At 38.6% G+C, this 15,550-nt stretch overlaps 1 protein-coding gene across 2 annotated transcripts; it reads right to left on the bottom strand.

Annotated features, from left to right (window-relative positions):
- Positions 1 to 7,480: 7,480 nt before the first annotated feature.
- On the bottom strand, positions 7,481 to 13,559 carry LOC103708518 (uncharacterized). 2 transcript variants are annotated; one of them, XM_039121464.3, is made up of 4 exons: positions 12,248 to 13,559; positions 11,424 to 11,776; positions 11,225 to 11,335; positions 7,481 to 11,135 (listed from the first exon to the last, which is right to left on the bottom strand). In XM_039121464.3, the coding sequence occupies exons 1-3, from the start codon at positions 13,199 to 13,201 to the stop codon at positions 11,242 to 11,244; spliced, it is 1,401 nt and encodes a 466-aa protein (XP_038977392.3). In that variant the 5' UTR covers positions 13,202 to 13,559; the 3' UTR covers positions 7,481 to 11,135; positions 11,225 to 11,241. The 2 variants fall into 2 exon arrangements, with proteins under 2 accessions (XP_038977392.3, XP_008791700.5); XM_008793478.6 differs by having other exon boundaries at positions 11,225 to 11,776; positions 12,248 to 13,557.
- Between the last annotated feature and the right edge of the window lie 1,991 nt (positions 13,560 to 15,550).

The following is a 15,550-nucleotide window of genomic DNA, read 5'->3' as shown; positions in this document are numbered from 1 at the left end:
GTTTTCTTTTTGCCTACATGGATTATGTTTCCCCAGCAAACATAAATGCTTTAGACAACCCCTGCCATGCTAGTGTATTTGCGCCTGTGCAATTTTCTAGCAGATGGTGCATAAGTTTTGAAAATCAACAGAAATTTATGAAAACCTGACTCTAAAAATTACTGAACAATTTTATAAAATAATTTACACAAGTTTGAGCATTGTTTGCATAATTCTGAAATATTTTTTAGTTTCATTAACTACGAGGCCAAAAGTATGGATGGCTATGTAAGCATGTCAGGGATCAAGACCATTTCTTATAGAAGCAAATGAGGTTGCAAATAGTAAAGCCAACAGTATTTTTTTTCTAAAATTCTTTATATGGTGTCTGTAAAATAGAATCTGCAAAAATGCGCCTGTAATTTCTGTTTTAGCATCTTACTGCAAGACAAAATCATCATTTTTTTGGACAAATTTACTGCAAGAAAAAGTTGTCAATCCGCACTTTTACCGGCATTCTGAATTGGATATCCATATATTAAATCTTGTGAGGATAACAAGTAAAAGAGAGGAAGAAATAACTTATCGATTCCTACTACTACTGTGTCCATCATGATCATTTAAGCTTCTACACAACCCTTGGCTTTGTAGCCTTGCAAGATTCCTGGTGCTCCTCATGATCTTTTCATGGATTATGTCCTCGAGGAACTAGTCAATAATTCATTAATACTTCCACGGCACGGAGACAATCCCACAAGGATAGCGTGTCCAATGGGGACAAGCCAAGGCAGGAATAAGGCGAGATTAGTGAGTAGGAAGTTACTGTTCATGCAAGTAGAGCCTCAACGCATTGCGATAAGATCAGGTATCTACTTCCATTCCACCCCCTCAAATCGAATCCCATAGGGAATTAATTCCCTATCCATCGAGAGGAATATGAGCATGTAAACACTAAGCACTCCTCCCCCTCACAAGTTGGTTGCAACTGTGGCCCTTCGCATAAAGCATGATGTTATTGCCGTTTCTTCTACTCACCATGCTTCATTAATATTTGATCCCATCTATATCACCTCTTCCTCAATCATCATTCACCAATTGGTGTTTTGCCTATCTCTTTCTCAATCTCTCTAGAGACCCTCCCACCTATCCGCTTGGTTGCTTCTAGGCCACATCTACTGCAGGCACCACCCATGCCCCCACAACAAAAATGGTGATACAAAATAGTATCCATTATTATCTAAGCCGTGACCGCCGTTCATCTAGCCAGGCATAAGATAACATCAATTACTCGTCGAATCTAACTTGAGGAGGAAATTAAAGGGGACAGTTAGGTGCGAAATTGACATGACACAACTCGCTCATACTAGACGACGGAGGAAATGACTTGATCCAACAAGATTTACAACGCTTGTGGTCCACCTGCATGTCCTCCCAACTCCACCCTATCATATAAAAGATAGGGTCGAGTGCAACCATAAGATGGATCGACACGGGACCGACAGTTAGTTAACCTTGACAACCACGAACGGGCGAATTGCACGGTGCATTAATGCAAACCGCCGGCCTTGAAGGCCCAATCCATGCAATCAAACGAATAATTAGGTGGTAGAGCACAGGGCAGATCATCGTCGTAGATGGCATATAGGACCGCATCTGAATTATGATCGAATAGTGATGAGAGCATATGAAAAACTCTCTATGGGTCTACCTTGGCACTTAAGTTCTTGCAAAGGATCAAGCTGCTTTTTTCAGTTCATCAGTTGAAGTGGCCGAAATTCCATAGAATGGGCCTCCAAGACTTTAGAATTAACACTGCACGCCCTGCTGTAAAGTGGAAGTACAGAAGGCAAAGTGGACCATACACACGAAGTGATTTCTGGACATGATTCACAAAATCATTTGCCGCAGGCCTCATGCACCTTTCAGACAGGACCCTTCAATACCCAATCACCATGTGCCATTCTCTGGAAAAAAATCACTTCAGGGTTCAGAGAGTTCTCGAGATGGCAGAGGACAGCACCAGAGACCTGAAGTCATCAAAAGCAGGGCAGTTGCACTCACTTCCCTGTCTTTATCAAACACAGAGTCCAAGCCAACATTAACCAATTCTGAAAGAACATCAGCTCCCCCTGGAGAAGTAATAGCAAAGGAATGGTATCAAACAAGGCTTCAAAAACTGAGTCCACTAAATTCTCTTCCACTACGTGCAGATACTGTTCTCTTTTCTCCTAAACCAAGTGATTGCAAACAGACTCCTGCAAATATCACAAATGAACTTGACACAATGATTAGTTGTCAGATCCAGAGAAACTCTAGATAGAAAAGTCTTAAACAAACTAACAACTAGAATTGTCAAAACCCTGTGAGCGTGACTTGGTATAAGTCCATCTCAACCCAATAATCCCCCCCCCCCAAAGTAGAAGGTGCCATTAGAATTTTTTTTTTCTTTTTTTTGGGGGGTCTTTCCCTTCTCCAGCCTAGACCAAAGATATGCCAACTACCATAGCGTGTAAGCTGATCTATACGTGTGTAAGAACCCAAAACCACTTACAAGAGGAATCATCTTCAAACGCGTGCAATTTTAAGAGAGGCTTATGTGCTCCCTCGCTTCATTTTATTTCATGGTTCTGTGTGAAGGGACGCTCAAGTCTTGTCTTATCCACTAGACTAGACTGGAAAAGCATTTGGCCGAATACCCAGGAGTCTCAACTTAAAATTAATATCGCCCTTGGCGTCTGCCTTTAAAGGTCCTTCTCAGAAAATTTTGCTTGACCTGGTTTTCCTGATCAGAAAGCAATAGGTATGAAAAATTTTTTATTTGCATTCGAAGTATCAAATCAAACAGTGCTTCAATAAAGACAATTCAATATTTTCCCAGAACAGAAAGATTTAGAGCACGGAAAGTCGCCCAAGAGCATCTTAGTTGAGGTTGACACGATTTGAAGACCCCTTCAAGTCATGACACACAAAAATCAAGGTCTGCTGTTCATTGAAAGTAGAATAAGGCTCATGAATGAGCTCAATCAGACCCAAGACCACCAACTCTAACATCTTGAGACGAGTCTTTTTGGATGAGTCGGCTTCCCAAAATTTCAGTACAACTCTTTATAGAATGATACCAGGCTTCATTTTTCCAAAAGGTAATCTTGGAATTTACAGACATATGTACATATCTCGATACCTGGATATGATATTTTGCTCATCTGTGCAAAAAATGGACAAATAAACATGCAATCAAGAAATTTACATTTTATCTAGTGCTCTAGAAGTCTTAATGGCATTAAAGTTGATGTTCGGCTCTTCAATCTAAAGCAGCTTTTTGAAATCAAGAAACAAAAGAGAACTGCATCAAATAGTTTATATGGTAGAAGGAATAATCAAGAAAAAGGAAACTATATACATACAATAATGTACTCAATGTTTTCCATGACAAATGAAATTTTTGAAGAATAGTTTTCCGATGTGGGAGACAACTTAGATTTATCCATAAAATGTTGCTGCTAACTTTGGGCATTTATCGGCCAAAACCTCATGAAGCTGGTACTACCAGCTAATACAGTTATTTGGGATTAGTTATCCCTTATACCCCTTTATAGTCTCAGTTATTTTGCTTCCCTTGTCTTTATAATACTTTGCATCATTAAAGGTCATTGCTTCAGCTGCATTATTTGCTTCCTGACTCATAAGATCTTGGCATGTCATGTTTACAGAAACCAAGCTCGGTGTCTTAGTTATCATGGAAAGATTCTTAAAAACAATAATTCTTTCATACACTTTGCATTGGCCATGGTCATAGGTGCCATATTTAGAAGAACAATGGAGGCACGGCCATTCATTTCAAAGAAGTGATAGGAAAGAAGAGGGGTGCAGCCACTAGGATAGATTTAGCATACAGAATTTGGCAACAGAATTTTGTTGAGAAATCAACTTCAAATGTCCAAGCAATATGCTGCAAACATTTGCTCAACATTAACTGAGAATTTGACTCCCCGTTTCTGTCGTGATTCACCGCTCGAGCATTTGCACGGCATTTTATTTCTCACTGCATTTTATTCAGAACTTCCAAATTGATTCAATTCTAGGATCCCAGCACTTCCATATCAAGCAGTTGAGAATGGTACCATCATTTGTTCTCACTTACAATTTGAACCAGTGGACAGGAACAAACTTGAGCTGGCTCTCCACCTTTTTAACTTATACAGTTGAAGTGCTTTGACCCTCCCTCCAACTGATCTAATGCATCCATCTGCTCATTCAGCTCTGTATCTGTTAAATTGTGTCACATGAAAAACTTCATTAAGGATCAGAATATTGTCACTCTCTGGAAAATGGTGCCATGAGAAGCTTGGTCGAAACACCATTGTCTGACTTCCAAACTACATATCACCATGGTCATTTCATTACCCACTCAAATTATCATTAATTTGAGTTCTAAGAGAAATTATAACACAATCAGAATTCTAGTTCTTCTTCATACAGAGAACCATGCTGCTCGTTCACATTCCTGCACTTGAGTTTGGATCATTATATTGGGCAAATCCAGATATCATGGCCTCTCCTGTTCTGATCAAAACAATAATTTCTCAATTCAAGTCAGAATATTAACTCATTAACAATTTAAATGATCTGCTCAACAAAGACACAAACCTTCAAGTTCGACCTTGCCTCTTGTTCTTGCATTTAATTTTTGTTTTTTTAACAGATAATTGCCCGTGAACAAGCATATTTTCCACTCACCTTTCTGAATAGTTGCAAATTAAGCGAACCTTATATAGGTATTCCCAGGTCAATGTTAGGCTATGTTAATTCTAATTCTCTCAGAATTTCTAAATCATCCATTAAGAGGTTAACTTGGGATATTTTAAGCAAAAAACAATAGCTGTGACCATAAAGGAAGCCAACCAACTTTCTTAGCTTAAGCAGCTGAAAGTAAGCCAATGATCATACCTATGCTATGACTTCTTGAGAAACATGCGTGCAAGGCCGCCCTTTTGCTGTCTCTTGCTCCATACCCTTCCAAATCCAAGCCCTGCTAACCTCATCAAACCTATTCTATTCACCCTATTCCTAACAATTGAACTCACCCCATTCCTACTATCTCCAACAAACTTATTTCGACTATATACACTTACATCATAATATCTACCTTATTTTTATCCTCTATATAATCGTGCATAACCAATCCTGCTTGAGAACCTACATAAATTCAATATAAACAACCAAAACACTCCTCTTCATACTTTCCCCAACCAAAATCACCAACTAATTCCCAAGTTATTATACCTGACAAAGTCAAACCACAACAGTCCAACAAAGAGCGAGTCATCTTACCTATTCAAACCTGATTCATGACAACAGTTTCAACAGAAATATCCCTAGTCATCCAAACCCAACTCCCTCTCACTCTTAAGACAATTCACCCTACCTGCAATAACCTAACCACCCAAAACAACCAAACACAACTTACCCTAACCAAATTTAACCAAGCCTACCAATCCAAAGCGATCTCACTTCATCCATCCAAGCGCATCTCATTCTAATTCGGTCGAACAAGTTCACCTCACCTTCATCACCAAATTCAACTTTGCCAACCATGCCCTACTCACCCTACTTAGAACGCTTCAATCTCAATTTTCAAATTCCATCCAACCCTACTCCAAGTCCACTTATCCAGTTGATTTTAAATTTACCATTTGCATCAAAAAAGTCAACTGAAAGTGTCATTAAAATCTACATCGCTTCACTACAAGATGCCCTTTTAACCTTTCTGTACCCATTTTATGTTACTTAAATGTTCTCAACTCAAATTTAATATGGTGTGCATATGATCAAAGATCACCTGCAATAAAGGATAGTCTAGTTTATGAGCATGCACTATGTTTGCTTGTTTCTTGATGGCCTCCTTCCAAATTTCAAGATATCCTAATATGAAAAATATGCTGGTGTTAATTGTCTATTGACTCCTTGAAGATTTTCTTGTGTGATCACAGCCAAGTTTGCATAACTATTAATTTATGATTATCTCTGACTAAAAAAGTTTGGCTGGAACACTCATAAACAATTTTTCCTCTCTTGATTTTTTGCCAAATCAATAACTTTCAAGATTTGGTTAATGACTTGTAGCTCACCCATCATTTTGAACAGGATGATTCACATCACCATGGAGATTCAGATGCTCTATCTAGAAGGCCCAATAAATTATTTACTGAACATGCGAACCACTTCTTGGCAATCAAATTATTTATTGAACATGTTATGCAATTGCTATTGAAGAGAGGCTCTCCAAATATCAATCTAAGCAATGGAGAGTTAAAATCAAAGGGTCGATGATTTACGAAGGTGTGCTTTGACCACATCCATCAAAATAGCACTTTGGAGGAGAAAATTGAATCCTAGCAAGCTGCTTAAATGGTTCAGATATAATTTGGTATTATGTCTTTGGTGTTTGATTGAGTTTAAGAGTAGTTTAGGAAGAGTACTTTGATCAAATTAAGGGGCCTGTTATGTTTATATCACTGTAGCATTAACAATGCCATGCTACAATATGATAGATCATTAGGACTTCAAAAGTGCCAAACAAGTGGCTAATTAATTGAGGTATGGAGGCTGGGATAAGTTATTAACTGTTGTAACTAAGTCCTAAATCCGCTCAAATTAGAAAAACATTAGAATTTAATTAGTTTAAATGACAAACTTTTATGGGAGAGCAAGAAATAGTAATGCATGTAATTTTTCCATGGGAAGAAAAAAGTCAACTATTCCAGCTTTCCATTTCTCTATTTTCCTTCTATATCTATCAATTTCCCTCCTCTTCCCCTTCCTTTTTCAACTCTATTATTCTTTATTTTGTTTATTGCTATGTGCCGATATTGTTTAATTTTATATCAGATTCTGTCAATAAATTTTGCATCTCTATATTATGATTTGCTGGATTAATATGTCAATTTGTTACCTCTAAGATCCACAGATGCGGTTTAGCTGATAGGTCATGAGTCAGCAACCATGGCCCTCTCCAAACCCCTCTTCTCACACCTCAAATCCCTAGAACCCGAAACCAAAGCCCACCCCACCGCCACCTTCGCCCCTTCTAGCTCCTCTCCTTCACCATCCTCGAGGAGGCCATCGTCAAGCATCATCATTGCAAGGACTGCCTCTGCATCAAGCCCCCTCTCTCCCTTTGCCACCAACACTCATGCGTGCCCCTCCCGGCACCAAAACTCCATCAAACCCCAGTGTCAACTGGAAACCAGCAACTAGTTACTACTTGATTAAAAGAAAAATATAGTATATGGAGCAGAAAAATATACGATTTAAAGCAGTTTTATTCATTTGCTGTCCTGTTCCCGAAATCTGGACAGCAAATAATAAAGCTGCTTTAAACCCTAAGCTATCCCATCCCCAGGGTTCTCTTATGCATTGCAAACAAATATTAGATGGTCCCGCATCAACATGTTATCTTCTTTATATCCTTGCCTTTCTCTCTCTCCTTTTTTCCTCTTCCTTTTCTCCCTTAGTCAATGCACATTTCCTTCTGAGAAATTGTCCTATAGCTTTTTCTTTTTCGTTGTGGTCTCCTATTCTTTCTAAGAAATGTGTTAAAGATTAGCCACATTTCTCTTCTCTTTTTTGTTATGATTTCTACACCCTTCCATGCCATTTCTCTCTTTAAGTGGAGAGATCCACATGAGTTACCTGAAACCCGAAATCTTCTCCATCTATAACTAATGAGCCCTTATTATGCAGAAAACTAATTAAAAAAAGTCGGAAATAAATCTGTTGGAAGACTAAACCTCCTAACATGGACCCCAAATAATCATATAACTGCATCACTTATTCTGCCTACCTATGACATTGTTCCTAAACTTTTTATAGCTTGACTCTCAAGGTACTCTTTATTTTCTACCATTTCAATTAAGGGTTGTCCTTTCATTTCATATACATTATGGCATACAAATGTTCATCGAGTTGTTTGGATATATTTTTCTATTAAAATTGGCTCAATATACAGATTGCATAATGTGGAATTTAAAGAAAGATTGCTGATTACAAAAAGTGTGAATGTGCATTATGTACATGTATCCCTTAATATCATGCCTCAGTCATAGCATACAAACACTTTGCAAATCTGTATAATTGGTCCTAACCTCAATTACAATGGCTTAGCAAAATTTACTAATTAAGTTTTGCTACAAACATTGTTTGCATTGATAGCATCCCCATAAGACAAACTTAACCACATCTCAAGCTTAAAAATAAGTTTCATTATAAGCCCATATCAATCAAGGTCCAATATTCAGTACTCATGATAACTTTATAATGACTGACTAGTATTGAACCTCAGGATTGCAACAATGATTATTCCTTAGGGAAAACAAATCACGATTTATAAAACTCTAAAAGTGCATCAAAAATCCTAAATGGGCATAAATAAGACTGAAGCCACGGATCTGCATTAGATGCCATTCTGCAGGTAAACAAATCTTCTTAAAATATAGAACTCAAAACAGATTTGGTGTCAGGAGTATCAGTCGTAGAGGCACCTATCACTATGTAGCATCATGCACTTTAGTGCATAGATAAATTCATTATGGCGTAAAACATACTGATAGATGCAAGGTCAATACATATCACTTAAGATAATGGAGGATGGAAAACATGCTAGAGAGGCCTCAGCACAGTATGTGCCATAAGATGTCTAATATGATACATGTAGCTGTATACCAAGCTTGATGTTCCCTGTAGGTGCATCAAGTGACTGTTCTAATAACTCAAAGTCTGAAACCATAGCTCAACTTTATCTGTTATTTGGATAGATATTAAATGACTAATGCCGTGATGGTGCTAAAACCTGTTCAAATTAAAAGAATAGTACAAGTAAAAAGGTTACGATAAAATAGCATCACCTTTTTAGGTATTAATTATATTATCACAATCCTTCAGTCTGCACACATCAAAACAAGTGTCTTCAGCATATGCCGTGACCCAAAATACAAATTAACTGAACTATAGTATTGATCCCTCATTCTTCGACATAGCAAATACCTCACACAATTGTGCCAAAAGGAATTATTTGTTGTGGCTCTAAATTGAGATTCCATCAAAACTAACACCGACAAACTTGCAATCGAACAAGAGTAAGACCAGATTCATCAATGTTATCAGCTAATCAGAAGCATCTTGACCAAAGAATTGATGTCACTAGGTATTCTTGAAAGCATTCTTCTTTATTACCAAGCCGCAACAAATTCTAACCTTGTCCGTTATTAGAAACTATGAGTAAGAACCTTAGCAGCAGGAAAGTTCTACTTAGAGTGATGCACGATCTTTGGAAACCAAACCCCACACCCACTTCCTCAGCATTTCAATATTCTAAGTTTTTTTGGGGAGATCTGTTAACCCATAACCAGACTCAAGCCCATGGCCATGCCTGCTTTTAGGCATATAAGGCATTTTACAACAACCACACCCTTTCTTTTAATTGTGTTATAATAATCTTTTGTATAAGCCATCATAGGTGCTCCCATAGTTACATGCAATAGCCAATAGCACAATCTTGTTCAAATATAAATCATTTCAACCATAGAAGAATAGATGGACCCACACTTACATGCAATAGACCAACTCTTGTTAAGCTAGTCTGACAACAAACTTAATATCCCACTAAATTTGCTTTCCCATTAGTATATCAACTTCTCAATGAAACCTTCAAGGGTGGAAAAAATCCTTTTTCTGTGGCAATTAGAACATCAAAATTCAGTCGAATCAAGAGGCATGTTTTATAATTAGGGTTTCTCATCGCACATCAGTTGAAAACTTTATGCATTTAATGCATGTTATGCAATGGATGATTACAACGAGAAGTGAAAACTAAAGAAGGTTGGGTATCTCTTGGGTTTGATTGTCCCTTGTTATATGGATATTTCAAACAAGAACCTTACAATGTCTAATTCTAAACCCGCATCATGAACCTTCGTACAACATAGCAGGAATTCTAACCAATTTATGGCAGCCTACTCACTTCTAGATATATATGATAAAACTGGAGGAGAAATACACTTGTGGCATCATAAAAGAGAGGATTGAATATACTTGATGAAACAATGACTCCACAACCTGAAAATCATAACCAAGTAAACTCTGGTAGGGTCGTTAAACATTTCAAAGGAAACCTTTCCAAAGAGCATTCCCAAAAATATGATATTTTCTCCTGATTATAATTAATTTTAAATAATTTTTTGTCAAGTTAATATAAATTAATGCAAAAACATTCCTATTTACATGTGTCCATTTAGAAATGAAAAATGCTAAGAACTCGATCATTTTTATCAACAGGAAATAAATATTAACAACCTATGTGAATTCTAAAGATCAACACTATGTCATTATTGAATATTTAGCACCCTATGGAAGTGTATATGTTACATCTGCAGGTATATTCATGATAGATATTGCATCTTGGAAATACCTAAAACATTAACTCTTCTGCTTTTATTTCATTCTTGATCTTGTTAACATTTATAGTTTCACAAATCATATCTCCGCAAAGAGTCAAACTGCATCATTTACGATCCAATCTATCATGAGCATCATACATAGGAGAAATGGAGAATAAGTAATTGGAAGCATCTAGGGAACATCATATGAGAACTTTAATATAAAGATAGCTAAGTATCAGGATATTGATCACATCAACAAGAGAAGCAAGCTATAACTATGTGACTACTCATTGATTTCATAACAAGATTATGATGGAATGCCTTCTGAACAAAATTTGAAGGCAAAGAATATTTTCCTAATGCTCAACAAAAGGAATGAGTTCCTCAATCAACTGTATACCTACAAAATTAGCAACTACCTCAAATATTAAATAAATTCTTAAGCATTCCTCCAAAATGCTGAGTGCCCAAATCTGTCAAAGGCCAGGCTCAAGTATGATATGGAATAGTCGAAGCACATACGAAAAATGAGCCTTCTGTTCATAAAAACTTCATATTCATGCTGTCATGTTTGGAGAGATGATGCACATGCCACTTCTCCCTTAGTTGTCATAAAGAATCAGCAGCTGACCCAAAAGTTCCTCGTTCACATTGTCTAGCAATTATCGTGAGAGTCCCATTACTTGTTTGAGCTACTTTACAGCACAGCCGCCTTGGCACCTGCTCATAAAACATAATGTGATTTACAGAGTTAGGATAATAATAAGTATCAAAAGATAAAAGAAGAGCATGAAAAGCATAGAACAAACCAAGTGCCAGTTTTGCCTCAACGGGTTCCCCAGTACTTGAATTTCATCCACATAAGGCAGAGGAGGTGATCGAGGAAAGCAGAAAACTTTCCTTTTAAGGTCATCTCGCGCCTGAGCTCGTAAGTAAGAACCAACAGTTATGTTTCCATCCTTCCAAATATCTTTCAAGAAAAACAGAATTGGCTTCTTGCACACCGACCTATAAACATCCCTTGTATCGAAATCAAACTCGTTCCTATTACCTCGCCTGTTCCAAGCAATGTATGTTTGCTCCGAACGTTCCAACTCCCGTGGGAGAATAACGTGAGGGAACACTTGAACGACATATCCCAATGACACAGAGAATGTAAGCTTTTGCCTCCTGTCATAAGAAATAGCACGCTGCAAGAAACTCTGAGGATCAGTCTTCATAGCCTTGGCAAAAAGCTTTAGGCTCTCAAGTAAGCTCAAACCCGGGTAAATAGGATCCACAGCTTCAACATGGTGTATTGATATGAAAGGAGCAATTGGGTGAGCAGCTAAAAGGCCATGAGGATTGCCTCTAATATCCCACTGAAAAAAAAAAAAAAGATCAGAGGAGGAATGGAAAACTACACGTCGATTAGAATCCACTGGCTGTAACAATTTGACACACCCATTTATGATCCAAGCATTTATGTACCATTTGTCGTGTAATAAGAAGGATTTACTTGGCAACGTAAGAAATCATGCAAATTGTATCCGTTAACAAAATCACCGGGTGCCATGCAAATAATTTTGACATTAAGAACAGTAATTACAAAACCAGCGAAAACAGTAGCAAACAGTGAATCCATCATAGAAACTATTAGACTACCAAACAATGTAACTTTCTTCCTCACCTTTTTTTTTAGCAGCAACTATTCAAAATTTATAATTAAACAAATGCAAACATGAGTTACATCAGCATTCAAAGATGCAAACAATGAAAAGAAAGCAAAATATATAATAGACCATAAAATGGAAGACTGTAGCCGATGGAAATAAACATATATATACATATACCTGGTGGAAGCCATACTCCCGCGTGAGGGGGACACCGAGCTCGGAGATGCATGCGTGGAGGCGGTCATCGCTGCCATAAAGCCTGGGGTACCTCTCGAGGCACTCGTCCTGCATCCTACTAAGGGCCTTGGCGAGCGGGTAGCTGATGGCGATCCCCCCACCGCCGAAGGCCATCGAATGGCTGAAGTAAGTGTTGGCGGAGTGGCTCTCCGACGGGGCCCCGATGTACACCATCTCGGTCCAGTCGTACTTGCCAAGCACCGCGACGAGGTTGTCGGGACAGAGGATGGTGTCGTCGTCGACGAGCACGAACCAGCGGGCTCCGCGGTGGCCGAGGCGGAAGCTCTCGGCGACAATGCGGGAGATGCGGAGCCCCGAGGGGTGGCCGGTGGGGTTGGTGTAGCGGAAGCGGGAGATGTCCTCGGAGACGCGGATCGGTGGGAAGGCGCGGGCGAGGGAGGCATTCCGGGGGCGGGGGACGCGGTCGTCGAGCCATACGTGACCGCGCATGGCCCCCGGGCGCCACCACAGGCGGAGGAACTCCCGGCGGCGCGGCCAGAACTGGGCGGAGCCGGCGATGCCGAAGACGACGTGGCGGAGGGAGAGCGGCGCGGCGGAGTCGTCATCCGGGGAGGAAGAATCGGCGGAGGAGAAGCGGGTGGTGGAGCCGTCGGGAGGGGGTGGGGGAGCGGTGGGGGAAGAGAGGGGGGCAGCGGCGGAGGAGGAGGAGTCCCAGGAGCGGAGGCGGCGCAGGGGGAGCGGGGAGAGGGAGGAGAAGACGAGGGAGATCCAGGCGGAGGATGCGAGGAGGAGGGCAGCGGCGGCGATGGCGGAGGCGGCGGGGCCGCAGCGGCGGGGGGGGCGGGGGCAGCAGTGGCGGCGGGGGCGGCTAGCGGCGGCGGCGGCGGAGGTGGGGAGCATCGGGATCGCTGTGGGGAGGGTGGTGGTGGTCATCGGCGACAACGTTCATCTCCACGACGGCGAGACAGGGTTATAACGGCGGAGGGAGAACGAAAAGATATGTGAGCCAAGTGGCAGTGGGGTTTAAAATTTGAAAGGAGGCCTTTTTGTTGGGGAAGGTGGGCCCTCCTACTGGCTGTGAGCTGGTTGTGAGGAGGTGGCGGAATTGGGGAGAATGGAGGGCTTTTTGAGAGGGACACGCTGCTACGACTACAAGGAAGTGGAAGTGGAAGGAGATGGGCGGTGGTGGCGAGCGGCGTTGCCGTTGGGATTCTGTGTGCGTGTCCGTTTGGGAGCCAGAACGGCGTGGTCTCGCGGCCCGCGGGGGCTTCTCAGCAGACCCCTTCGGGCCCTTTTTGCATTTTTTGTTGTGCTTTTTCTTTTCTTTTTTTTATTTTACGGGTGGCGTGTGGCTGGACTTGGCCCGCAACCTACCGGACCCTTTGCACATGGATCCGGTAATAGTGGGTCGAGTATAGACTGGCCCTCAATTAGTGGGTCTTCATGCAACGATTGGAAGAACTCTTTCACCGTTAACACTGACATTATTAATATTAATTATATAATAAATTAAACAATAGACTTTAATAATAGAAAACTACATTAATATCAGTTGCATTAATATTTGTTGAATATTAAATCGTAATTTTTAATAATGGCCAAGCATATTAACTTGGTGTCATTAATACCCATGCTCCATAGCTTAGACTTTGTTTTTTGATATATACTAGCATATAATCTATGCTATACATGGAGTACGGCTTTTTACTTTTTTAACTATTGTTGAAATTAATATAAAAATATAATAAATAAAATACTTTGTTAAATAAATTTCAATTGCACATTGAGTGATTAATTTAATGATGGCTAAGCAGAAACTTTCTTCATCGATAATAGCATCAATAATACCAATATTAACGAAGAACTCTACGTAAGTTAAACCTTTATAGAAAACTCTCATTATTAATATCAACATTATTAATACTGACCTCACACATGTGCAAGGTGCAATTATTTTCTCCTTTTTTAACTATTATTGAAATCCTTTATAACAATACAACAAATTATAATAAATAAAAGGTTTCGATGGCAAAATTTCTATTGCAAATCAAGCAATGAATTTTAATAATGGCCAAGCAGAAATTTCTATAAAATATCTAAATTGATATAGTAATAAATATAATACGATAATATTTTAGTTAGATAATATTCATACGTATAAATTATACTTATATCAATTGTATTAGTATCCTTGATACTTAATATTTATAATAGCATGGTACTCCATTATCAAATACTTATGTTCACTTATCATCAAAAGAACGGATAATATGATACTTATTTATAATATATATATGTTAATAAGTGATCATTAAGACCTATATTCCCATAATCAAGAAAGAGAAGACAACAAAGCGGTGGAGGAGCGGCCCTCTGACATGACCATAAGAACCTCTCTAGAATACTGAGCAGCAAAAGAGGTGACCCAAGCAATGGCCTTGTTCGCCTCTTGATATACATGTACTGCCTGTAAGGCACTGCAGTCCTCCACCAACCAAAGGATGTCATAGAGTAGAGGATTCTCATCCTTTGATACTTTTATATTAAAGTGCTCCTTTGTAAGCAAGGTATATACCCTAAAAATTGATATTTTAATCTAACTTATATTCAATGTCAGAATACTTATAAACCGAGATATATAACATAATATAGAAAATTGCTCGATTCATATATTTCTTGTTTTTTTCAACTATTCTTGAAATGTAGTACAATAATATAACAATGTACAATAAATAGAAGGTTCAATAGTAAACTTTTTATTATACACTAAGCAATAAACTTTTATGATGGTTGAGTAGAAACCCCCATCGAATATCTAAATTGATATTGCTATAATACTTATCTATTTAGTTAGATAATATTCTCAATTATCAATTATACTTATATAATTATATAAATATAATTGGCACTTACATAATTGGTACTTATATAATTGATACTTAATATCGATAATAGCAAGATACTTCATTATCTATCACTTATATTCACATATCATTAGAAAATAGATAATATGATATTCATTTATACCAGGTATCTATAAATCACTAATCATTATAGGTTTATCTTCCTCTTGTATTTGCTATAACCGCAAGTAACAACCATTTTTTGCTATAAAATATATCATTTTATTAATTTACTTAAATTATTATTATGATGACTATTAAAATAATAGACGATGATGATACATGATAGTACTTTTTTAATTATCTTTCACTTGATAAAATATTATTCTCAAACAATATGATTTTTTTAGAAAAAATTTATACAAAAAATTGAATTTCA

Source organism: Phoenix dactylifera, chromosome 3 (assembly GCF_051530095.1).
Source record: "Phoenix dactylifera cultivar Ajwa chromosome 3, Ajwa_hap1_PhDact_Kaust_v1.1, whole genome shotgun sequence".
Taxonomy (NCBI): Eukaryota; Viridiplantae; Streptophyta; class Magnoliopsida; order Arecales; family Arecaceae; genus Phoenix; species Phoenix dactylifera.
Note: the sequence above shows the minus strand (reverse complement) of the source record. Positions and strands in the feature narration are given on the sequence as shown.